Genomic DNA, 24,356 nt, shown 5'->3' on the forward strand with positions numbered 1-24,356 from the left:
TTGTTCTCCTCTCCTCCAAAGTTTTATAAAACTACTTACCCTTCCAAGCGATAGACATCGGATTGCATTCGCGCTTGCGAAGCTCACTCTTCAGATCCTTGACGCGAATGTCACGAGTCAAGTTAGTCAACTTAACGCAAAAGTCACGCGGCCCGCGGTTTTTCTTCTTCGTCTGACGACGCTCGCCAGCGCCCCCCTCATCGAACTTACGATCCTCACTCTTGGCACCTCCCTCAACTCCAGACTGATCGCCCTCAGACTGAAATTTAATGAAAGTGTGAAAAGGGAGTCCATAATGGCCCAAAGTACCATCAATTAAAATCACCTTGGTTGTGCGTCTGCGGCGGTTGACGAAGCGACCCTTTCGGCGTGGAGCGCGTTTCTGGGTATTTTCCTGCATTGGTGAACCATACATATATCCATACAATATACACTTTAGACAGATGTATTAATTATTTTACTTACGCCCTGTTGTTCGTTGTCAGTCTGTGAGGTGGTGCGTCCTGGGTTTCCTCGTGGGAAGCGACGACGCAATGGCCCACGACGGCGCCTACTGTTCTGATGCTGCTCAACATCAGTGTCCTCCGACTTCAAGGCAATGGTCTTGCCTGATTTCTCCTCCTGCTCCTTGAGCTGTTGCAGAACGGGCAAGATCTTAAGGCGACGTTCAGACAAAATCTCCCAAAAGACGCCATTGGGACGGGGCAAGCGCTTTGCAACGCGTATGACCTCTGTGGGCGTTACGATAATGTCCACTGGTGAATCGTACTTCTGAAACAGATTCAAGGGCAGAGTGTCCACCACCTGCAGATCGTGCACAATCGTGGCTATCACTGTGTCCGGTGTTATGGCACCCAACTCAATGAGCAGACCAATGTCCAGGTCTGCAAAACCATTGCCACGACCAATACGGTAGCCCTCGCGTGAAACTACGACGGAACCAATCACCACAAGGTCTAATTTAAGTTTACTCTCCATTCCGATTTCCGTGCGGAACTTGAGAATATCCTGGACGCGCAGAGCCTCTTTCTTCTGTTCCTCGGTGGCGTCGGCTGGTACATCGACCTTAAGGCACAGTGCCGACGAGTCGCGTGTGCTGGGCAAATAAACAGACTTGTCGGCGAGCAAAGCCTGTTCCTTAAAGTCGTGAAGAGCGCGATCGATGTTCACCTTAATGTGCTCTGCGGAAATAGAAACATAAATGAGTGTCGTGTCCTATAAATGTGATCACTCAATCAACTTACCGGCCTTCTTGAACTCCTCCTCCTGAATGAGCAATGCAGCAGCCTTATCGGCATCCACAAATGCAGGAATCCGATTGAATATGTTGTTAAATCCAATGCCAACCTTGCCCTCCTGGATCTTTTTCCAAGTCTGCACACGGAGCGAGCGCTTTGTGGGCTCCACGGGCTGAGCTGTTGGAGGAAACATGTTAGTTTCTTGAGCATTCAGTTTACAAGTAATGCATAAGTACGTAAGCCGGTAAAAAACAAAAAGAAGTGAGCGGCGGTCGCCGCCAGTTCTTATCGCTGACCCGAGCCCATAGCTGAGGCATGTTATCACGCCAGTTTTACGCTGGACTGAAAGCGAATAAATTTCTCAGCTGATACTGGAGCTGATAAACCGGTTTCCACGCCCAACAATCAGATATTAGCAATTTAGTCTAAACAAACACTACTAAACGCCGGCACGGAACTGTCTTTCAACAAACAAATGTGCATGGAAAACATTCGGCAGGGTTGCCACATGTTTGAATTTCCGTAAAGTCTATGCACATGAACACACACGCAAATGCATACGTGCGTGTGTGTGCAGAAATAATGATGACAAACAAATTCTGGTGCACATGAACATACGTGAATGTATGTGCATACAGATGTGCAGAAAGAAATTGCGTGTGCGTGTTTGAAAATTCAATTTAAAAGCATTTAAATATCGATATTGACGCATGACCAATAAGTTGGCAACGCTCTAGCACTCAGGCACACACACACACGCACTAAACATTTCTTGGCGATGAGCGCATCAAAACGCGAATTTCTCAATTAATATGTATGCATGTGAGTAGTGATGTGTGCTTGTGTTCGACTGTGCCTGTCCATTTGGACAGGCGACAAGAATGACATTAGACCGCCCGAAAACTAGACAGATCGAGCAAGGGCAGTCAAAATGTTTGCCGAAAATGATGATTCATTGTGCACTATTTGCGGGCACCGCTTGGTAATTGTAAGCAGTCCCAGTAGTTTTTAGCATAAGAATGCGCGCCACGATGACGTAATTGGTATCAACAACAAAAACCGAAGACCGCCGACCGACATGAAAAAAGCGGGCATGTACAGACAATTGTTTTTGTTGTACCTTTTCTCATCTCTCTGCTCTTATCCTTCTTCATCCGAGTTTCCTTTTGACGTATAGTTTCGGCAATTTGACAACTCATTTACCGCAAGAGCCGCATAGAAAGAAATATGGCGGAATTTTTTGACAACTTTTTTGTGCACTCTATGTAAAATGGCCGAATGTACACGGTGGAGGGGGGAGTGAGAAAAAAGAAAAAATATTCGTCTAGGGCCGCCCGCTAAAATAATTCCCTTGATCTCATTTAAAGGCAGCAATAGTGCAATGCACTAACTAAACACATATACGAACGCGACGACGCAGAATGTTTATGATAACATTCTCACACTCGCGCAAAATATATGCAAGTTTTCAGTTCTACTTCGTCACCGTCACCCTGACGGAGAATACTTACTTGTCGATGACACCTCCTGGGCTGTGTTAGCGCCATTCTCCGCGGCGGCTGCAGCTGCAGGATCTGAGTTGCTTTGATTTTCCATAGTAATTCGATTAAAAATTGTGTACTTGAACTGTTTTTTCTTTTTTTTTTTTTCTTCAACAATTTCTTTTTTCACTGAACACAATTTCTCGGCAACGTGCCTTCCAACTCCACCAGTGTGACAGCGGACTTTTCGATAAAATAAACCGTCCGACCCTCAGAAATATACCGCATCATTTTAAAAATATACCGTAAATATACTGACGAATTCAACTTATATTTTACCACTAACCATACAGTATATACTGTATGGATAGTGATTTTACATATTCCTCGTTTTTGATATTCCGTGGAATATTACTAGCTATATGGAACATTTAGCCATGCCCAGATATAGTTATACGATTGATAAATCAATTTTCTACTTGATTGGCTTACTTTAAATAACTGCTTTTATTGGATTTCTATATGAAATGGACAAAATGAACACAACCACGTTTTTGCGAAAAAAAAAGTTTTGGAACAACATCGATGTGATCGATGTTTACAATATTGCTAATGTGTGTGATCTAATGATAAAATTAGTTTGAAGTTTTAGGTTGAATGATTTATTTTTCGCCTTTACCCTCAGCTATAATTATTAGGCCACCCTTAATGAGTGATGATAGTTGACACGTTAGGCACCACTTCTAAATGGCTCTGATAAAATTTGTATGATTGCCTTGGAGACAATTTTTTTAAAATAAAAAAATACTCTTTTTGAAATTATTTTACCCTGTTTTGAAAAAAAAACTTATTTACTATATTCATTTCATACCCTTCATGGGTTAATTTTAGCCGAACATTTTGAAAACAACGATGTATCATCGGACTTATCGATATAACATACTCAAAATATACTATAATATACTCTGACTTTCAGAAATATACCGTCCCATTTCAAAATATACCGTAAATATACCGTTGAAAAAGCGAACTTAGCCCACTTAACCCCCCCTTTATTTAAACAGGTTAACAACTTGAGCTAAACCACTAATCATACATACATATGTGCCAGTACATGAGCGCTTTGTATACAATTTATATTCGCATCTAATAGAGAGTTTTCCAGAGCTCTTAAAAATCAAGTTTTCATATAATAATCGTACTATTAGCTTAGAAGATTTTAGCACTCGTAGTTGAAAATTCTTTCAGTGTTCACAAATTTATGTAACTTTTATTCACATACTGTATCCGAGAATTTTTCTATATATGTTTTTTGAATAAGATATTACGTAAGTCTAAAAGCGCATTCTGCGTTTCGGAGCCGTTCGGCTTCTATACCGATTTACTTGCCACAAGCTTGCACGAAAAACGGTCGGTTTGGAAACACAAACGATGGAAACTCATCACGGACATTCTTTGAGAAAAACGAAATTACTGCACAATTAACTGCGGTGGATTAAAAAGATTGGGTACCATTTTGTTTATTTTGAACTGCAAAAAAAAATACCCGCAAGCTTGGTGAATATGCCTCGAAGACTGCAGAGCTGTTAGAGCAGAGCTCCCACGCTTCATAAAATTCTGGCACATGGTCAAATTTGAATTGGACATCAGAGCCTACAAATTGGAGAGATGTCAGAGGAAGCCCAGGAAACGAGAAACAAAAAATACAGTAATATGAATACGTGTATACGAACAGTTCCGAGTATATGTATTTTCGTACACTATTATCAATAAATGCAAAAGCTTTGACAACTTATGCTGTTTATCGGTCACTCACGCGACAAAAGAAGATCAGATTAAAGATTAGACCAAATATGGTTAATTCGTGCTCTGTTGTCTCTCCTTGTAATTTTTACCGTAACTTCACTTATCTAAGTACAATTAAAGAAGAGAAGCTCTACGCGAAGAGAACTCTAGATGTAGTAAACATTTTAACGAAATAAGCCTATAAAACGTTCCTAGTGCAAGACACATACAAACTCAACTTCGCTTACAATTATTTTTTACATATGAACTTTTATTCACTATTTTAACCCAAAAACATAAAATTTCAATACTTCTTAATATGTAATATATAATAAAAAACAGTAAGTTCTTCGGTACTTTTTTTGCGACTCTTGGTTGACCTTTTCGCGGAAATGCCCATGTGTTTTACCTTCCTGAAGCAGGTCCGGATATGGACGACATTGGCGTTTTGTGTACACGGCGGTCCAGATAACTCCACAAACTTTCAATAGGGATTACTTTTGGGCAGTTATATAGCAGCCAAGACCTTACTTTATGGGTCTTATGCTTCGGATCATTGTCCTGATAAAACTTTAACATGTTTTCAATGCCCGTTTTTTCCGCCGACTGCTTCACATTTTCTTTCTTTCTTTCCAAAAATACACATCGAATTTATCACCCCATCATTCTTATCACCCCAAGGTGAATAATGTGGGAGGCTATCAAGAATTGGACAAAACATAATAACAATAAAATAATAAAAAAAAAACAATAACATCTTGCACGTTACCAAAACAAAAGGTTACCAAGAAATTGCAAGGTGTGTGACATAGGGAGGGTTATCGCTTCTTTTCTCACAGCGATGCACAAATTAATCGAATTGCAAACATTATGACGATATTTTGAAATTTAATCCTAACACTGTTTATTTAAGGGGCTAGTTTTAAAAACTGAATTATTTACAAACATTAATTTTAAATCGTAATCTGTTTCAATAATTTAGAACTTTAAGGAGATATGTAATTGCACACGGTATTGTCCCTTCTACGAAGTTAAGAAAATAAAAATAAATAAAACTGCTTCCGTCAACGTATGGCTTGCGACATGTGCAGGGGTGTCACCATTAGCGTCAATTCGGCATCCTTTAGGTTCGCTCCTCGCAGATTAGCTTCCTGGAGATCGCTGCCAGACAAATTGCACCGCTCTAAGTCTGCTCCGGCCAGAACGGCGGCCCGAAGATTACAATTCTTCATGTTGGCATTCTTCAGGTTGGCCACTCGCAAATTGACACCAGCCATGTTACTGCTCTCCAAGCAGGCGCTTTTCAGATTAACTCCTTCCAGATTGGTACGCACTCCTGTGGGATCTTCAAAGTTGCAACCGCGTAGGTTGGCCCCTTCCTAAATTGAGATTAATCTGTCTCAGGCCACCAATCGTATACAGCATTTTCTTACCATGTTTGCGCATAGACCTCGCACCGAAACCAATTGCGCGCATTCCAGGTTCGCATACTGCAGGTCCGCTCGCTCCAGACAACAATAGTTGAGATTTGTGTGTGAAAGGTTGCAGTGCGACATATTCGCGTACTGTGGGATGTAGTAGTGGTAGATACATTTGGTAGAATAATGTGGGAGGCTCCCATTGACCAGCTTGACAGCTTACCTTAAAGTTAATGTTGCGGAAATCCAGCTTTCGCAAATCAGCTCCAGACAGATTGACTCCCTGAAAACGGAGCTCCGTTATGACGGAGGTTTGTATGATGGCCTTTATAACATCCATTCTAGTAAGCGGTCTGTCGCTTTGCGGTTCCTCCTGCTGTCCTAGACGCTCCTCCAAGTGGGTTATCAGCGAGTAAATACCAAAGAATCGTGCCTCTTCTAGAACTCCCATCACACTAACGTTGGCGTCACAGACGAACTGGCCATGCCTTAAGTAATTAATAATGGGCTCAAAGTAACGTGGACTCCTGTCAATCAGGTAGGCCCCCTGTTCATCCTTTTCGCTGGGCTTCATGCTGCCATCCTGCAGGAACATTCGCGCTAGCATAGAGTCCGGTTCTCTGCCAACCAAGGTGTCAATAGTGGTAGTGTATATCTGGCCGCCCACATTCAGCTTAACCCAACGATTGGGGGCAAAGCTCCTTGCGACGGAAATACTCCCACTGGCGGCCTCGTCTTCTTCAGTATCTCTTTCCTTCGGCTCATTATCCATCTATTTTAGAAATTACACAAATGAATTATTTTTTGTATTTAGTTGATTCCACTGTTTCCTTGTCTTCTTCTTTCCAGATTAATCTTGCCATTCACAGCGAGTATGTGTCATCGGACAAATAATCTATTTCGATAATATGTACGTACATATAAATATATAATTATAAAATTAGACTTCGAAATCACCAATAAATTGCCTAAAAACTCCAGTGCCGTATCCGTTATACACAATGACCACCGCCGAGATCGCCAGCAGCAGCTCAACTTCCAACTCCACGGGCCAGCGAGGTGTTAGCCGTGTTCTTGCCAAGTTGTCCCATTCTTTGGCCGGGGGGGCTTTCTACGAAGCGCACATGATGTACAGAACGTTATATTTTCGTTATACGGCGCAGAAACGCTACCAGGACTGCCTGGACTTGCTTTTTGACGGGGCCCAGAAGCTGATTGCCAAGGAGCAGGAGGGTAGCGCGGCTGACCTGTGTCTATTATTGGTGGACACACTCGAGAAGAGGGGGCCACTGCCTGAGGACACCGAAAACCTCCTCTGGGTGCCACGCTTGGGCACCCTCATACAAGGTCTTAGCTCAGGCATAGTGGAGCGTGAGACGCTGATTGTAAGTAATGAAATTTTCCAATAAAATGGGCCTTGAATTGTAATGTCGTTTCAGCAACGCGCCATCAAATGGAGCATTTCTTTGCACGGACAGTACGGACATCCGGTCTTGCACAAGCTCATTGCACACGTTTTTTGGACGGAGGGCAACATAGAGTCGGCCCGTCATCATTATCTGCTTTGTCAGGACGGCAGTCTCTGTGGTCGAGTTTTGATTGAAATCAGCCAGAGCCGAGGGTTCCAGAGCGAGGTGGATTTGTTTCTGGTGCAAGCAGTCCTTCAGCAACTGTCGCTGAAGGATCGCAAATCCGCCGAGGACACGTTCATTGAGTACACACGCTATCACCCTAAGCTACTGAGGCACGAGTTTCCCTATAAGGAGCCACTGGTCAACTTTTTGTACTTTCTGTTTCGCTTGATCGAGACAAAGAGTGTGACAGGCTTTCGTTTCCTGCGAAAGCTGTACGATCCTTCGCTAAAGCGCGATACATCGTTCTTGAAGTACGTAACGAAAATTGGAGTCATCTACTTTGACGAGCAGCCGGAGACAAACGCCGGCCCTCCCGGATTGGGTGGGATGTTCGGCGACATATTCAGTCGGCTGATGCAAGGCTTTGACGAGGAGGATGCGGAAGATCAGAGCACGCCCCAGAGAAGGCAGAACGTTAACGAGCTCGACTAACAGCAGTTCCAGCTGCAGCTTCGTCACGAATGGCAATGGAGAACTTCTTGGTTCTTTTTATTAGTGGGCGCTTTTAGTCAACGAGGTTCATTGGCGCTATTTCACCGGACTATTCTTTTCCTTGTTATAATTTTAATATACTGTAACGAATGGACATTTAGTAGACTGACTATTGTTGTCATGTCGGATAATATGGAAAATAGTCAGTCTTAGCTAGAAGTTGTTTGGAACAACTCATTAATCCTTTCGAAAATAAACTCTCTCTGTATAGTTAAAACAATTTCTGTTTTTATAGTTCTAGTATGTTTTAGACCTTCTATAAGTACTGCGAGGTCCTTTCCATGGACCAGGATCTCGGTCTTTTTTGTCTGTCGCGACGTTTTCTCGCCATATGACCCGTTTGGTTGCAAATGAAGAATGCTCCGTTAAATACTCCTTGTACTTTCGCTCTTTTCGGTCGATTACCATTATTCAATTCCGCTTGTACAGTATGCACTTTTGGTGATGGACGGGATATGAATACCGATGTTTCACATGTCAACAATGCTTGACTGACCGCTTCCTCGTATGTTTTTCTGTGCATCAGTACCATTGCGCGGCGTGTGTCTAAATCCTTGATACCGTCTATAAAACCATTGATTTTGCATCTCTCTAGAAAGTCGGTTGGGACATCATTGTAAGCCAGGCGTGAGAGTAGCTCTATGTCTGTCGCGAACTCTTGAAGTACTCTGTCCTTCAGTTCTAAGTAATGCGCTTCTCGCATGTGGTCACCTCCATATCGACGCTCCAATGCACGCTTAACAGCCTCATAATTCAATTTATCTGCGTCGGGAATCGATTGCAGCACCTCGGCAGCCTTCATCTGGAGCATCATCTGTTGCAACATCGCCATCATTTGGCCATTGTTTGCCACCGACTGCTTCTCCTGCACTGTCGACCTGGAGCCTTGCTCATCCAAGACTACGAGTTCTTCTACATTAAGGCCTGCTCTCTCCATTGCAGCTTTTAACCGTAGCTGCAGTTCGGATTTCAAGTCGCTTGTCGGTAAGCCCCGCTCAGCTAATTCCTTTTTCAACTGTTCAAATTTTAGCTCTCCGTATTTAACCATTCTCAAAATAATATTATAACAAGGAAAAGAATAGTCCTGTGAAATAGCGCCAATGAACCTCGTTGACTAAAAGCGCCCACTAATAAAAAGAACCAAGAAGTTCTCCATTGCCATTCGTGACGAAGCTGCAGCTGGAACTGCTGTTAGTCGAGCTCGTTCACGTTCTGCCTTCTCTGGGGCGTGCTCTGATCTTCCGCATCCTCCTCGTCAAAACCTTGCATCAGCCGACTGAATATGTCGCCGAACATCCCACCCAATCCGGGAGGGCCGGCATTTGTCTCCGGCTGCTCGTCAAAGTAGATGACTCCAATTTTCGTTACGTACTTCAAGAACGATGTATCGCGCTTTAGCGAAGGATCGTAGAGCTTTCGCAGGGAACGAAAGCCTGTCACACTCTTTGTCTCGATCAAGCGAAACAGAAAGTACAAAAAGTTGACCAGTGGCTCCTTATAGGGAAACTCGTGCCTCAGTAGCTTCGGGTGATAGCGTGTGTACTCAATGAACGTGTCCTCGGCGGATTTGCGATCCTTCAGCGACAGTTGCTGAAGGACTGCTTGCACCAGAAACAAATCCACCTCGCTCTGGAACCCTCGGCTCTGGCTGATTTCAATCAAAACTCGACCACAGAGACTGCCGTTCTGTGAAAGCAGATAGTGGTGACGGGCCGACTCTATGTTGCCCTCCGTCCCAAAAACTTTTTCGGAAAAATGCGGCAGTACAATTCAGGAGCAACGTTTGAGAGGATCGCAATGGATATAACAGGCCCATTCCCAACCAGTGACAGTGGAAATAAATTTGTATTCTTATATCCGATCCCTAATCAAGAGGCATCGACAGTGGCGAATGTGTTTATAAATAATTGGGTAACAAGATTCGGAGTACCAATGAAATTACATTCTGACCAAGGTCGTAATTTTGAGTCTCACACGTCCAAAGATGCATGTGAGACATTAAGAATTTGGCAGACACGTACAACACCACTTCATCCTCAATCCGATGGAATGGTAGAACGTTTTAACAGAACTTTAGAGGAGTATCTTAGGAAAGTCGTCGGCACAAATCAAAAAAATTGGGATGAGCCGGGAGGCTGATTTGAAATTCGGCGTAACCCCAACTTTTAATGAAACTACCAATGATGGTGAAATCCGCAATGATAATATGGGATTGAATGTAAGACATATACTACCACACTTTCACGTAACCCCTTAATATTTACATATTTGAAAAGTGACGATGTGACAGTAATCAAAACGATCAATGTGGCCAGTCACCGTTGAGAAAAACTCTGCCAGCATAACAGCACGACATCTAAAAAAAAAACGTTATTTTGTCGGAAATAAAAAAAATAAATTAATTGAAAAATTTTAAAAAGTAACCAACGTTTTTTAGCAAAAAATTTTTATTGTTCATTGGTATGTATCGGAAGCCCGATATATTTGAAATAGCCAGATTTCCGGCTAATAAAACATATTTTCTAGCAATCGAACTTTAAAAATGGCCACACCCAGCTATAAAAGAGCTGAAGTGGCAACACTGATGCGGTCATAGAATTAAATACCAAATAAAGCCTGGTTTCAATTAATCGGAATTAGATATGTATCAACAAATTATTTTAGTTTCGCTTTATATAGAAATCCCATAAAAAGCAATTATTTAAAGTAAGCCAGTCAAGTAGAAAATAAATTCACTAATCGGATAAAATTATGTGGCTAAATTTTCTATATAGCTAGTAATATTCCACGGAATATCAAAAACGAGGAATATGTAAAATAGAAGTTGAATTTGTCAGTATATTTACGGTATATTTTTCAAGTGAGACGGTATATTTTTCAAATGAGACGGTATATTTTGATATATATTTCTGAGTGTCAGTCACACTGTAGATATGTATCAACAATTTATTTTAGTTTCGCTTTAGTTTTGTTGTAAAACTAAAAATTCAGACGTACTACGCAGCTGAAAGTACCAATTGCACCAAAAGAAACAAAGCAAAACTAGAGGCCGCGGTACGCACGCAGAGTAAGCTAAATTGAACAGGTCAAATTCAGGTGCAGACGATTAACACAAGTAGTATATGGTGTGACATTTGCAGCGAAATGGCTGACAATGCGGCAGTGCCCACTGCCGATGTTGCAACTGCAACTGACGTTAATACCGGTGATAGCCCGCCGCACACAGCCTCACCCGCGTCCGCTGATGACCACACGACTCTTATATTGCCACCTGCTCCAGGATCAGGAAACGCCCAAGTCTCCACCCACGCAGATAAAACATCGACAGATGCCACCACATCCACAACAGTTTTGGTGGGTGGTGAGCCCCCTGAATCGGAACGTTGCTGTTGGATATGCTTTGCCACCGACGAGGACAACCGCTTGGCTGCCTGGGTGAAGCCGTGCAAGTGCCGCGGGACTACCAAGTGGGTGCATCAGAGCTGCCTATATCGCTGGATCGATGAGAAGACGCAGAAGGGAAATGCGCTGCGCACCGTATCCTGCCCGCAGTGTCAAACAGAATACATAATTGTGTTCCCACAAATGGGAAAACTCGGTGGCGCTCTGGAAGCTGTTGATAACATGATCAAACGCTTGAGTCCATTTCTGGCCGCTGGTTTCTTTGTGGGTTCACTATATTGGACAGCAGTTACTTACGGGGCGGTAACATTCTTACAGGCAAGCGTTTACCTTATTTGTTGTTATTAAGATCGCCTGAAAACACATTTCCTATGACAGATCGTGGGTCATGAGCATGGTATGTCCATAATGGAGGCGGGAGATCCGCTCGTTCTTCTCATCGGGCTACCAGCCATTCCAGTGGGTCTGGTGCTCGGCCGTTTAATACGCTGGGAGGATGCTCTGCTGCGTCTGATTCGCAACCGTGGCACAGTGGTGCGCAAATTTCCCTTTGTTAACCTCCTGTATCCGAGCCTGTAAGAGAACACAGTCCATTGAAACTATCTGGATGGTCAAAGTATTTATTCGTTCATTAATTCCACAGTACCCAGGAGGAGCAGCCAATCAACAGCAATCCGGCCACACCTGCTCTGTCTGATCCAGTTTCAGCTACACGTGTATTCTGTGGGGCCCTTCTTTTGCCCACCATCTCATCAATCGTAGGTCGCATTCTCTTCGACTCTGTGGACAATACGTTACATCGCACGCTGCTGGGAGGTCTGACCTTCATAACGGTTAAGGGTATCCTAAAAATATATTTGAAACAGAAGCAGTATGCGCGTCGAAAGAAGCGTCGCATCGTGGACTACACGGAGGAAAATATACGCAATTTTATGCATCGCAACACTAACAATCCTGCCGGCGGCGCACGTCAGCCACAGCAGCCCCCGGTGGCCCAAGCTTCCCGGATAGCCGCCGCAGCAGCCCGTGAACGAGACCGCCAGCATGGGGACATTGTCTAGATGGACGGCACAGTGGACCCAATTGATAATGCTAACTTTTTTCTAGTTCTCGGCTTTTTACGTAGATTGTTTCATCTCTCGCACCTGCAGGAGCACGCTATTGACTAGCTGAGAACCAGCCAGCAAAATTTATTGTAGAAGTCAAGTCTTCAGAAAATGAAGTGTATGTTGAAATATTTGGCCAAGCTTTTTGTTAGCAACACAAATAAAACTCCCTCCCCTCCCATGTCCCTTCATAGATGTAATATTCAAGTAGGTTATACATATACATATATGCTTCCACATATTTGATTTATTCGTTACCATTTTTGTAAATTACAAAGTTGCCTCTGTAAATAAAAGCAAACCCTTGGCTGTGGGTGAATTATAAACATCATATTACGGGTATTTCAGGACATTGATAGCCTCCTATTCGATTGCCCCTGCAACTTCTCGACCTTTGGAACCGCTTGGGTCTGTTCTGAACTTTGGTGTAACACCACACTGTGAGCAGTTTAGTGCAATTCGCAAGGTCTTGTGCTCCGGCTGCCAGATTAGATAGGCTTTTTATATCACTGACGTCCGTGGGCGAGAGAGCGCAGACAGAGTATGAGCTGGTACTGGTCTATGCAAGCTGTAAGAAAGTGCGAATAATTTGTTTATAAATATGTACTGGCTTGTAAGCCGGCTGGGGCTGGGCTGCTGAGTCATTCCGATTCAAGATAATTTATCCGCAACGCAACTGGCCGCCTGGCATACATATGTATGTATGTTTGTACAAAGCTGAATCTATGCAGGTGTGTGATTCATATATCCCCAGCACACAAGCAGCATTGGCTTGGCTTAAGCCGATCCAGCGACTCATGCATTTTATATAAATGAACAACTACATACTTCAAATGTATATAAAATCTAAAGTCGTCTGTAAACTTGCGACGGATGATATATGTATGTACATATGTGTGTACATATACATTTGTACAATACAAAAAGATACTGTTAAAGAACCGTCCAAAGTGAATGCTCCAAAAAGCGATCTAATCATTTATAATTGTTAGCAAGTTTTGTGTTTGTTTTGTCTATTTGCGCTTATCATCGACAGCACCGGCAGCAAGATATCGGTGTGCATTTGGCAGATACTTCCACTGAAGGAAAAGCGAACCCTATGCGGCCGACTCGACTTATAGATGGGCTTCGTAACAATGATATCTAGTCATATCTAGTCCTTCTACAAGTATAAATAAATAGTATTTGTATTTGTTTCAATCTGAATAGGTTATCTAAGAATTACAGATATAGGTATACCTATACATATAGGCATAATTTGGTTACTTTCAAAAATGTAGGGCGCTTGGGGTTTCATATAACGTAGGTAGGGTATTGGAGAGGTTGTAGAAGTCGAAGACCCATACACAGTTAATCTTGGCACATACACGTACGAGCACAAAGAGAAGAGAGAGAGAAAGAGAAGAGTGATAGAGAGAGGGAGACGACACGGTACCGGTGACGTATGTGTGCTTGAGCACAGCTGTGTATGTGCATTTGTGTGTTTGGCCCACCTGTTTGGGTTTTCAGGAGCAATCACACGCTTTTGCGCTCGCGGCAGTAGAAAGATTTCTTGCTGCTTTCTTTCTTCGCCTCGGGTCTGGGGTTTGCTCACTTTTGGCGGAAGAAGCAAGAACAGTAACAAAGCCAACGGGTTGCGTTTGTTCTTTGTGACTGACGGTGGGGGTGTGCAGGAGGGAGAGTGCGGTATGAAGTAGGCGGCAGTCTACAGACCAAGGCACATAACGTAACGAGTCGCTGCACATTGGGCCAGACGGCGAATATTCTGGAACCAAAACCTTTTTTGAATGATACGTTATCATAGAGCATACCCTAGTTAACTTGCCTGTCAATTGAGGTCCACAAATTTGTTCGTGTCTTCTTATGCCCCTTACTAACTATGTTAAGTTAATGTATTAGATTTGTAAAGTACTAATGTGTATTAAATTAACTGCGACCACTTGTGACCGTTATAATTTTACGGGTATTTTCACTTAGTAGGTTAGTCAGAATTTTTTTTAGACAAAGCAGCTCTATATTTGGATGTACGAGTATATCAATATACATGCTTTCATTGTCGTGAGCTTGATATTTCAAGCACGGAGAAAAATGATGAAATTAGTAAAAAAAATAATGATCTTAGACACTTAAATCGAAAATGCTGTAGAAATATAACAAATTTAAGGAGATGCCATTCAAATGGTTATCGTCTTAAATAAGCATGAATAGAGGAAATGTATAAATACTCATCAAATAATTACGTCAATAATAATGCTAAACAAAAACAACTAGTAAAAATTGCACGTATATGGGCAGTAGGGATGTGCGTGGTCGGATCGGTCTAAAATGTATATCGGTTCTTATAAATATGTATATCAATACAGTCAACTGTACCTAGGTTCAAGTCTTTAGCCTAATTTTTCGAATTTATGGCAAAATTTCGGCAGCCTGGCCCAATGTGCGCTGGAGCAGCGCCAGCGTCAACGCCAGCGTCGACGTCGACGTCGGTGCGACTACGGTTATAGCAGCCACATCGGGTGCTCGTCCCCCAATCGCAGACCACACGCGCCACGGGCACCATTGAGTGAGGTTTCGGCACGCACGACGCGTCATCTCTTTAACAAAAACAAACAAAACAAAAGACAAATGTACATCCATATGTAACATATGTATGTGTGTGTGTAGTACCCATAAACCTCTCGTATGTGCATCGTATGAGCGTGAGTGCTCCTATCGCTCCTGCCCGAGATTATCAATATATCAACTGAATCAACCCACAAAGGAGAGGAGGAACATGAACTGAAGCGAAGCCGAATAAGGCTGTTGTTGTCCCATCGAACCAGTGTGTCACCAACGCTGCCGCTAGCTGAAAAAGGAGAAGAAATAGGTTCACCAACGATCCTCAACGCAATATCCTCCATCCCCCATCCTCCACTCCAATCCCAATCCCCACCATCCATCCAATGAGCAACACAATGACAACCGCCCACGAGCCGACCATCCACTACCTGGACAGCGTCCTTAATGAGGAAGAAAAGCGGTGCGATTACAGCCATCAGTGGCGCAACTTTACGATCTCTCGGTCCGGACGCTTCAGGTCAAAGAACAAGAAGCGCGATGTGGTCGATGGCAAGCTCTTTGACGCACACAATGGCGGTGCGGCGACGAAGGAAAACGAAAAGGTGCGTCAATTTTCCAACTCCCATCTACTATCTCCCGGATCCTCCCTGCTCGAGGCCCGTTGCTTTATCAGCGCAGACATTCTATAAATATCAGTATATCGCGAGTAGCGACCCATATTGTGAATTGGGTACGTGATTTCTTTCACTGTCTATAAACTCAGCAGTTCCACCAATTCAATCGTAGTTAGACTTACCTCGTTTTAGGGTTTCTTGGTTCCTTTCTCAGCCCCACGTTTTCCTAGTGAAATGCAAACAATTTTGACTTTTCAGATAAAACTACAACACAACAAAGTCAGTCCGGGAAAACGGAAATGCTCATTAATAAAACGGAAGTTGGCTTTGTTGTGATAAGAACAGACCTCAAGGCAGTAGTCATATTGTATATAGTATAGTGTAGGCATTGTGGGGTCTTATTCATTCAAGTGCATTGGATTGGACATTTTGTAAGATCTGCGCCCGGATACATATGTATATACACACATGTATACTCATATAAGTATTTGTTTACCATTCAATGCCACTTGAGGTAGGGCGTCGAGTGAAATTGAAAACACCAGGATGATGCTCACTTGCACTGGCGGTACTCGATCCTGATGTGTGCGAGAATGCTGTGTTTTGTTACTCAAATGATAATTAGTTTTACTAATTTAAAAATGCATTGATGCGGAATGACATAAAGTCCCTTAAAACGCCAGTATATGAGCCCCAAAGCTTGCCCAAGATTGTGGCCCGTTCATGGTCATTTGGTTCCGCCTATATTATAAAGGCTACAAAGGAAGTTAACAAAATTAAACTATATTCTTGGTGTACTTTGGCCTTGGCAAGATTTATATGTAAAGAACTAAGCCATGATAAGATTAGATTGTAAAGGGAACTTTTTTGCCATTTTACCTGCAACGACGTACTTTGTAGGTGAAATGAATGATTTCTCACCTCCTTACCGTAGTATGCAATGTACTACGGAAAGGCGCTTATTAGGGTTTAACCCCACACCCCCTATCAAATATATATGTATGTATGCCTTAGGGCAATTACAGACAAAAGGTCCCATAAATGAGGCTCGTAAAGTGCAATCGAAATACACTGCGCACTGCACTCTCTTTTTATAATCGTTTGTTTGTTTCGCAAAAAAGCTTTTTATCAACAAAATAATGAACCGAAACAGAGTTGAGAAACTGGAATTACTAAACAGAAACAAAAGTCGTGTGTATGCCAAACAAACAAGATCAAAAGTGTTCTGTATGTGCCTTCTTTCTGGTTTTGCTTCTGTTGCTGCCTGTTCTGTTCGTTCTGCCACGCATATTCACCTGAGACCGACCCGACCCCGACACACGAAAAAACACACCTATCTGGAAACACTATACTTTTGATGAGTACAGCGACTCAGATTGGCCAAAATGTCATTTAATACGATTTTGTACACCATTTTATGTACAATATTCTACTCCATATTACGAGTAAAGGAAATGCACGACAGGGTAGCGCCAAATCAACGATTGAGACGGGGGCGTGAGTCGCGTATCGTGTGAGGGATGTCCAAGGAGGGCGTGTGGAGCTGATTGCGCAATGCAAATGCATTGACCGGTCGATCGATTGCCCGCCGACATTGTTGTCGCGTCATTGTCGTCTGTGCATTGAACTTGGGAGAAGCGTTTTATGATGCCGACTTGATATTTATATCGGCGATTGATGAGGACTCTCCGTTGGTATATGTATACGTTTATTAACATTTTACGGCCGTTCCTAAGCCAGATAAAAGATCGTCAATAGAGAGAATATAGTAAGGGGATTAGATGAGAGATCTCCAGCTCAGACAAGCGATCCAAAGATACAATTTTTCCCATAATGCAGTAATGGCTTAGGACATTCTAGAGAAATCTGGATCCAAGTAGTCTAGATGGTTCGCTTATTCGTGAAATACGAGTAGGAATTCTTGAAATCAAATTATGGGAAAGTTTTTGGTGTTATTTTCCGTTTCTGGAATTATCAGCTAACAAAATCAAGGCTGAGGCATGTCTGTATGTATTTATTTATCAGTATATGGGTATGCTAGAACACGATACGGTTGTGGCGTATCTCTGATAATAATGAAGCGCACAAATTATGACGATGGCATTTCCAGTTAAAGAATAGAAAAGCAGGCACCGACATACACCAAATACATACACGTATTTTGCAGGTTTTCCTCTTTACCTTATCAAAGAACAAAAACCTGTGAAATAACAATAACAAATTTCTGCACATGTATACATACATACATATATGTATAGATACAAACACTGAAGTGGCTGTGCTTCGCACTGCTTTTGTTTTTCTCTTTCTTTCCGGCAACCTGTCAAAAAGGCTTTTTATATAAATGTCCCCAAGTTTGATTAAAATCAGGTGCTAAATCATAACAAGAAATCATATTCCGCCTGCTCGGGCATGTCTTCTGATTAGCTTAGAGTCTGTGCTGTGATTCCTGACCCGGAACGATAAGTGGGATCTAAGGAGATTCAGTTCGAACATACATCTATATTTACAAATTTAATTTATTTTTATTTTATTTAAGATCTCATCGCGCAGTTCTTCTAGCGCCGGGCCCAAGTCTGCAGCCTCACCCACAACAGGACCCTTCGGCACTCCAACGGTAACAGGGAGTTCAGCTCGAAGTCAACGCGAAAAAGTGGAGTGCTACAAAAGTTTTTACGAAACGAATTTATAGATAGTGGAAACCTGTTTCACAGCTTGATTTATTCTCTACGCACTTATATGTATATAACAGTGCATGACGCTTTATTATATAAAATTGGGAGTTTGAGAGAGATAGAGAGAGCAGGAAGGTTTATTGCAGGATTTGTGGACTACAATGCACACTACGCCCAGTAAAGGCTGCGTCTAATTTTTGCGCTGGCTGCTTGATTAGGTTTGTTTTAGCATTTAATGAAGCATGCTGAGGGGTTTATATATATTCATATATTCAACATAATATATACAATATAATATACACGCTTTCTCTCCCTGAACTTGGATCGATTGTACTTATGTTAATTTATTATCTGCTGCTTGCTTAGATTGTAAAAGTATTAAAACGTGATAATTGCACTAAATTATAGAATATCTTTAAGTTTATAGCTACATTATTGTATTGCATGTATGTCAGAAGCAGTACATTTGAGTCTAGCCAATAAAGCACAAGGTTGGATCTAACGAGTCGTTTAATCGTTGCTTTAGCACAGTCGGAAAGTTTCAAATCATGAGCTAGGGATTCCATTGACATCGCCCCGCTGTTCCGGCGCTCTGATGTAGCTCACATCGCGCACGCAAAACTTCGCTCTGCACATTGGGCACGTGCACTTCTGTTCCAGCCAAATTGCGCGATCCACGTCCGTTTGGCGGGCGGCAAACCACCGGGCCAGGCACTCCACACACCACATTGGGCGGCAGTAGCAGTTGGAGCAGGATGCCTCGTTCGTCAGGGGAGCGCCATTGCGTTCCACATCGGCGCATTGCTTGTTGATTTTAATGTTCGGATCGATCAGCATGCAGGCGAAGCATTTTTCCGTTACTGGCTCCGCTTGGAAGACGGGATTGAGGGCCACTTGGGCCTTAAAAACATCCACAAAGCGGTCAAGCACGTTGCGATGGAACTGTATGTTGGAAGGTATGGCAATGGGCCGCCTCAGCCGTTCCTCCAAATTTCTGAATTCCAATGCATTGATTCGTATGTGAAAATCGGCCACACCTTGCCGCATGGGTCGCACTATGATGCTGATCATCTGCAGAGTGTCATTCTGATCGTGGTGTGTTATGTTGTAGGTCTCCGCCTGCAAGGAAAGAGGATTAATAAACGATCGCGGGAAAAGCACATATAGCCGGACCTTTGCCACACTGAGAGCCGTGTTCGTTTGGTGCGCAAAGTGAACATTGTACATTGTTGTCTTTATTATCCAGTTCTCCGTGGCTATTACAGTGCTTATGGAATTTAGTTTCTTTTTATAGATCTCCGGACGACGAAACTCAGTGCTAATGTCGCTGGCGACGGCACTGTAGCTACTCGGCGTGTTTGCGTATTTGGAAAGGGCTTTGTTGATTGGATGTCGCCGCCAGTTTTGCTGGTGCCAGTTGAATATCAGGGCGGGCACTGCGAGCACGGCCAGAACGCTAAACCGCTGGGCCGTCTTCCACGTGAGCGTTTTGAACGCTACCGCCTCCTGGGGCATTGGAAAATCTGGGTCAAGCTCAGAGTGCTCGAGCGGCTCTTGCGTGGCAAAGACGGAGAACTTCAGCCTATGGATTAGAAAGTATACAAACGGCAGGCACGAGTGCATGAAGAGATTGAGCGAAGTGCGGCGCAAGTGATATCCTACGAAGTCCATCGTTTCCTCTCCAAGAAACCATGAGAACAACTGCTCGATAGTGAAGCCCAGACGCTGAAACTCCTCCGGTGGGTAAATTATGACCAAACAAAGTAAAAGGTAAAACAGATTGAAAAGCAATTCCGACTCGTCCATGTTTCGAATAATATTGCTGGATTCAACACAACCAAACTCGCCCGGACGAACTCAAAATACTTAATTTGGAAACTGGAACTTGGAAATACAATAATAGATTGATTGTTTTAATAAATGTGCTATTGTATTCTGCCTTTTTGTATTGTTTTCTTGTTGTTGTTGATGTGTCGTTCAGGGCTGCCGACAAATTTCAGGGTACCATGAATTCGAATGTCAGCGTTCTGGTTCCACCAGAGATACTAGTTCAGTTCGTGGTTCCGTTCCTGAGAAGCGCGCTTTTGAGAATAAATTTTCAATGTCCTAAATTAATCAAAAGGAATGACATATGTATAATCATTCTACTGGTCTTTGTCTATCGCACAACTACAATTGGACATTCCGAATGCTATAGCTATCGGTGGGAGCGGATAGAAATAGCCGAACACGCACTTTCGTTTGCCGATTTACATACACGTAAAAAGTTTATCCCCCGCACACTTGTGGTCTGATTTGGACCGTTTCGACATATGTACTACGTGGAGCAAAGATTGTCCATAATAGCTTCTAAGCTGAGCTATTAGTTTGCTTTGGAATACACCTTAGCTTGTCATTCTAATCAATAATAATTTATTTGATATGCCCTCTTAGAGGGTATTAAAAATCGGCAACCAGACCCCCAAAACGTTTTTTTTTTTTTGGTTATATCTTCATTTTTTTATAATGCATTCATTTGTAAAACATACAAATTATTGTTAAATTTGTTATAGGGTTACATACACATATGGTTGATGAAATGGAAATGCTTGATATTACCGTCGCACCCGCCGTGGGACTGTGTCAGTAGACGCGATATGGACAACAAACATACATATGCTAAACGCTTGCCTTAAATCTTAGACTCTACTTGGACCTTATAGGTGTAAGCATCATATAACTAGGCCCACATTTACACGCCGCCGTCAACATCGGCTAACATAACGTATAAAGTAAAAAGTAAATACACGAACATGCACATTGTATAGACTTAAGCTAATATGGTTAACGGAATGGAATGTCTGGCTTGTTGTCCGGAAACTAAGTATTCGGACGATTAAGTCTTCTCATTTACATATGTATCTACTGCTGCAATTCACTCAAGTTCGGAATGTTGCTGGCATAATCATCGTTCGAAGCTGAGCTGGAGTCGTTGGTTAGTTCAAAGCTATTATCACCGCTTGTACCAGTGACCGTCGTCAGACTGGAGTCGTTGTTTGAGTTGTGCTGCTCGGAATTGCTTAGGTTTGGCAGGGATGCATCGGCGTAGTCTCCCTCTTCGTCTATGTCGTCATCGTCATCTTCGTCGTTACTCAAACTGCTTGTGCTACCACTGTCTTGATGGAAGGCTTCGCCATTCTCAGCGTTCAAATTTAAAGCACTTATCATTGGCAAATTATTGAGGCTTGCCGCCGTAGGGGTAGTTGTCGAATTGGCTGATACAGCATCCGCAGCGACAGGGCCGCTTATCTCGGCGGGGTTATCAATTAAAAGAGTGATTATTGGTATGTTGGGTGGATCTGTGGAGCTGCTTCCATTGCTCGTATTCTCAAGCGCAGTGGAAGCCGTTGTCATTGATGCTGCTGAGCTGTTAATGAGTATAGACAGATTTGGGATATTTTGTGGAGGCGGCTGCTCAACCTGCGCCGGCTCCTGTAGTTGTTCGCTGGGATTGAGGATTGTTAGATTAGGTATATTGGGAGTGGTTGCCGTCGCAGATGTGGTGCCCGTCAAGGCGCTAGGGCTGGCAGCGTTCTTTTGATGTCGCGAGGAACGAGGCGGCGCTGTGGGAGGAACACTCGCTGATGGTTGCGGCACACTCTTGTCGCGCCGCACCATGTGCTTGTCAAAGTAATCTAAGTTGATTCCCAGACTACCTTGGGCAGCCGCATTCAATGCTGCTGTGTTGGGCAGATAGCTTGCATCCGTCGCCTCGGTGTCCACGTCCATATCGTCGCCGAGCTCTAGGCTGAAATGCGCCGCAGGTCCATCAGCAGGGCGCTCAGGTTTGGGCTCTTAAATAAAGAAAGGTCACGATACGTAACTCTTTAATTGAATAAAAACAGAAAATTCCAACCTTACCATTCAGGAAATTTAGCGCCACGAAATCAGCTGCACTGAAAAGCTCTGCTTCTACTAGGAGCTGCAGTAGCACTCCGACAGTGGGGCGCTCGTTTAGCTTCCCCGAAGTTTTCCACTCATCAATCATTACCTGCGAAATGCTTTGATCGGGAGGTAACCTTTCCGCAACTCCGTCAATCAGGCTTATGTCTTGAGCTGTATACTTTGGCCCGCCGTTGGCAGTAATCTTCACCGCACCGGCTGCGCTACAGGCCTGCACGTCCAGGCCTTTGGGTATGATCGACATAAGCTTTCGCCAGCATGCATTGACATCCAAAATTGTGGCCAGCTTGTAGATGTCGTTATCCTCGACGCGCCGCAGTTCTGTGGTGCGCGTATATTTTGAGGAACTTCCGCACCAACCGTTCGCCTTCGCCATGACGATGTGCTCTTCTCGAGGTTTCTGGTGGAAGGGTGTTGTTTCCGAACCCTTGTTCGGGTTGTTAGTTTGTGTTTCCAATTGTCCGGCCTTTCGATGTGCGTTATAGAAACATTTTCGCATTTCTTCAACGCCGCAACAAAGCTTTAATGTATTTTTTGTCTGTTGCGTTTCCATCAGTGTGGCCGCGGATTTATCGCCCGACCCTCAGAAATATACCAAAATATACCGATTAATTTAAAAAAAAAACCATAAATATACTGACGAGTTCAAGCTTTTGATATTCCATGCAATATAACTAACTAAATAAAATCCTCAGCTCTGCCCACATAATTTTATCCGATTAATGAATTAATTTTCTACCTTACTGACTTATTTTAACCACTTGCTTTTATTCGATCTTGTCTGAAAAAAGGTTTTAGCGAAATAGGTCGCACAAAACAACGAAAGAGGATAGTCGTTTATGTTGCTCAATTTAGAGATTCCGTTAAAAACAGTCGCAATGTTAAAGACTTGATGCGTGTGTAGGCCTTTGTATACCCTATTTCGTTAATTTATTATGAAGACCCTGTTTTCCGAACTCTTTTTAAAACGTAATTAACAACGAAATTTTCCAAAATTTATATGTTTTAGACATATTCATGCATATGATTAGTATCTTGTAACCTACGGAGGCTGCGATGACAAACATTTTCTCAATTCTATAATATCCTTTTCTCTAGGGTATGAAAATTAGGTTGCCGAGAATCATTGTTGTCAACCGGTTATTACGACGAATTCCTGGTTTTTGATCTTCCATCAAATATTACTAGCTATATAGAACATTTAGCTTTGCCGAAGTAATTTTATACGATTGATGAATCAATTTTCTGCTTAACTGGCTTATTTTAAATACTTGCTTCTATTGGATTTTTATATAACGTTGAAAATGAAATTTAATAGATTGATGAAATTGACAAAATATACCATTATACACCGATATACCGTAAATATACGTCGGTTCAATTTTGACCTAAAAAATACCGAAAAGTATTAAAAATACGGTAAACGGTCACCCTGGTTTCCATGCAGTGCGATAAAATATACCGTCTGACCCTCAGAAGTATACCGAAATATACCAATGAAAAAAACCAACTTAACCCAATTAACTCCCTCCATTCAAACAGGTGCACAACTTGAATTAAAATTAAACTCTTGTAGATCCATTTTATCCTTCCTCTTTAATTACAAAAAACCCACCCCCCAGTTCACCGGAACTGCGCTAAAATTCTTCAAGTTTCATAATATTAAATATAATAATAATATAATAATCATAATAATTAAATGCTCACTGGTCGTTAAGGCGTTCGTTCTCTGTCCATCATCGGAAATAAAATTTCTTGATACTAATATGGGCATTGCCGTCAATAAAAACACACTTTCATATATCTTTGTTCCGATATTATTTTCTAAATTGATTGAGAAAGATTTGTTTTTTATAATTAGTATTGTATTTTATATGTTTGATTATAAAATAATAAATAAATAATCACAAAAAATACGTGTCATCAAGGTCGAAGAATTTGGAGGAGGACATTATTTGGTTCAATTATCTGTCCAGGTTTCTAGGGTAGAGCTGTTGGGCAGGTCGACTG

The 24,356-nt window shown here is 42.5% G+C and overlaps 8 protein-coding genes and 1 long non-coding RNA gene across 12 annotated transcripts in view; 3 read left to right on the top strand and 6 right to left on the bottom strand.

The window, feature by feature from the left end:
• LOC108156338 (methenyltetrahydrofolate synthase domain-containing protein) overlaps nt 1–2,965 on the bottom strand; it is a 3,824-nt gene extending 859 nt beyond the window's left edge. The window contains exons 1-5 of the mRNA XM_017287737.2: nt 2,750–2,965; nt 1,245–1,415; nt 466–1,181; nt 326–394; nt 40–259 (exon numbers count right to left, since the gene is read on the bottom strand). Coding sequence (XP_017143226.1) covers nt 40–259; nt 326–394; nt 466–1,181; nt 1,245–1,415; nt 2,750–2,834 — 1,261 coding nt within the window. The 5' untranslated portion in view covers nt 2,835–2,965. The remainder of the gene's footprint in view (nt 1–39; nt 260–325; nt 395–465; nt 1,182–1,244; nt 1,416–2,749) is intronic.
• Nucleotides 2,966–5,381: 2,416 nt separating this feature from the next.
• LOC108156931 (BTB/POZ domain-containing protein KCTD9) lies at nt 5,382–6,718 on the bottom strand. Of its 2 annotated transcripts, none has more exons than XM_017288688.2 (3): nt 6,146–6,718; nt 5,938–6,069; nt 5,382–5,883 (listed from the first exon to the last, which is right to left on the bottom strand). In XM_017288688.2, the coding sequence occupies exons 1-3, from the start codon at nt 6,692–6,694 to the stop codon at nt 5,569–5,571; spliced, it is 996 nt and encodes a 331-aa protein (XP_017144177.1). In that variant the 5' UTR covers nt 6,695–6,718; the 3' UTR covers nt 5,382–5,568. The 2 variants fall into 2 exon arrangements, with proteins under 2 accessions (XP_017144177.1, XP_017144178.1); XM_017288689.2 differs by having other exon boundaries at nt 5,712–5,849.
• A 24-nt stretch (nt 6,719–6,742) lies between these two features.
• Nucleotides 6,743–8,268, top strand: LOC108156930 (Golgi to ER traffic protein 4 homolog). Its single transcript, XM_017288686.2, has 3 exons — nt 6,743–6,832; nt 6,904–7,307; nt 7,362–8,268. The coding sequence occupies exons 2-3, from the start codon at nt 6,924–6,926 to the stop codon at nt 7,986–7,988; spliced, it is 1,011 nt and encodes a 336-aa protein (XP_017144175.1). The 5' UTR covers nt 6,743–6,832; nt 6,904–6,923; the 3' UTR covers nt 7,989–8,268.
• Nucleotides 8,269–9,069: 801 nt separating this feature from the next.
• Nucleotides 9,070–9,818, bottom strand: LOC108153864 (Golgi to ER traffic protein 4 homolog; the record flags this gene model as incomplete). Its single annotated transcript, XM_017283961.2, has 1 exon — nt 9,070–9,818. A coding segment is annotated over one exon (579 nt), but the record flags the coding sequence as incomplete, so codon positions are not given.
• A 1,142-nt stretch (nt 9,819–10,960) lies between these two features.
• On the top strand, nt 10,961–12,887 carry LOC108157133 (E3 ubiquitin-protein ligase MARCH5). 2 transcript variants are annotated; one of them, XM_017289033.2, is made up of 4 exons: nt 10,961–11,115; nt 11,168–11,768; nt 11,829–12,025; nt 12,094–12,887. In XM_017289033.2, exons 2-4 carry the CDS (start codon nt 11,193–11,195, stop codon nt 12,509–12,511), a joined length of 1,191 nt encoding a protein of 396 aa, XP_017144522.1. In that variant the 5' UTR covers nt 10,961–11,115; nt 11,168–11,192; the 3' UTR covers nt 12,512–12,887. The 2 variants fall into 2 exon arrangements, with proteins under 2 accessions (XP_017144522.1, XP_017144521.1); XM_017289032.2 differs by having other exon boundaries at nt 11,189–11,768.
• On the bottom strand, nt 12,565–14,309 carry LOC117187022. Its single transcript, XR_004471833.1, has 2 exons — nt 13,385–14,309; nt 12,565–13,124 (listed from the first exon to the last, which is right to left on the bottom strand). It is a non-coding gene; the product is annotated as an uncharacterized LOC117187022 (long non-coding RNA).
• Nucleotides 14,310–15,083: 774 nt separating this feature from the next.
• LOC108156571 lies at nt 15,084–18,906 on the top strand. The gene is made up of 2 exons (XM_017288105.2): nt 15,084–15,717; nt 18,269–18,906. Exons 1-2 carry the CDS (start codon nt 15,499–15,501, stop codon nt 18,419–18,421), a joined length of 372 nt encoding a protein of 123 aa, XP_017143594.1. The 5' UTR covers nt 15,084–15,498; the 3' UTR covers nt 18,422–18,906.
• LOC108156570 (E3 ubiquitin-protein ligase TM129) lies at nt 18,624–20,403 on the bottom strand. Its single transcript, XM_017288104.2, has 2 exons — nt 19,578–20,403; nt 18,624–19,523 (listed from the first exon to the last, which is right to left on the bottom strand). Exons 1-2 carry the CDS (start codon nt 20,208–20,210, stop codon nt 18,951–18,953), a joined length of 1,206 nt encoding a protein of 401 aa, XP_017143593.1. The 5' UTR covers nt 20,211–20,403; the 3' UTR covers nt 18,624–18,950.
• Nucleotides 20,404–20,913: 510 nt separating this feature from the next.
• LOC108156569 (protein Tube) lies at nt 20,914–22,920 on the bottom strand. 2 transcript variants are annotated; one of them, XM_017288103.2, is made up of 2 exons: nt 22,305–22,920; nt 20,914–22,237 (listed from the first exon to the last, which is right to left on the bottom strand). In XM_017288103.2, exons 1-2 carry the CDS (start codon nt 22,897–22,899, stop codon nt 21,306–21,308), a joined length of 1,527 nt encoding a protein of 508 aa, XP_017143592.1. In that variant the 5' UTR covers nt 22,900–22,920; the 3' UTR covers nt 20,914–21,305. The 2 variants fall into 2 exon arrangements, with proteins under 2 accessions (XP_017143592.1, XP_033244547.1); XM_033388656.1 differs by having other exon boundaries at nt 22,300–22,391.
• Nucleotides 22,921–24,356: the final 1,436 nt, after the last annotated feature.

This window comes from Drosophila miranda, chromosome 2 (genome assembly GCF_003369915.1).
Source record: "Drosophila miranda strain MSH22 chromosome 2, D.miranda_PacBio2.1, whole genome shotgun sequence".
Taxonomy (NCBI): Eukaryota; Metazoa; Arthropoda; class Insecta; order Diptera; family Drosophilidae; genus Drosophila; species Drosophila miranda.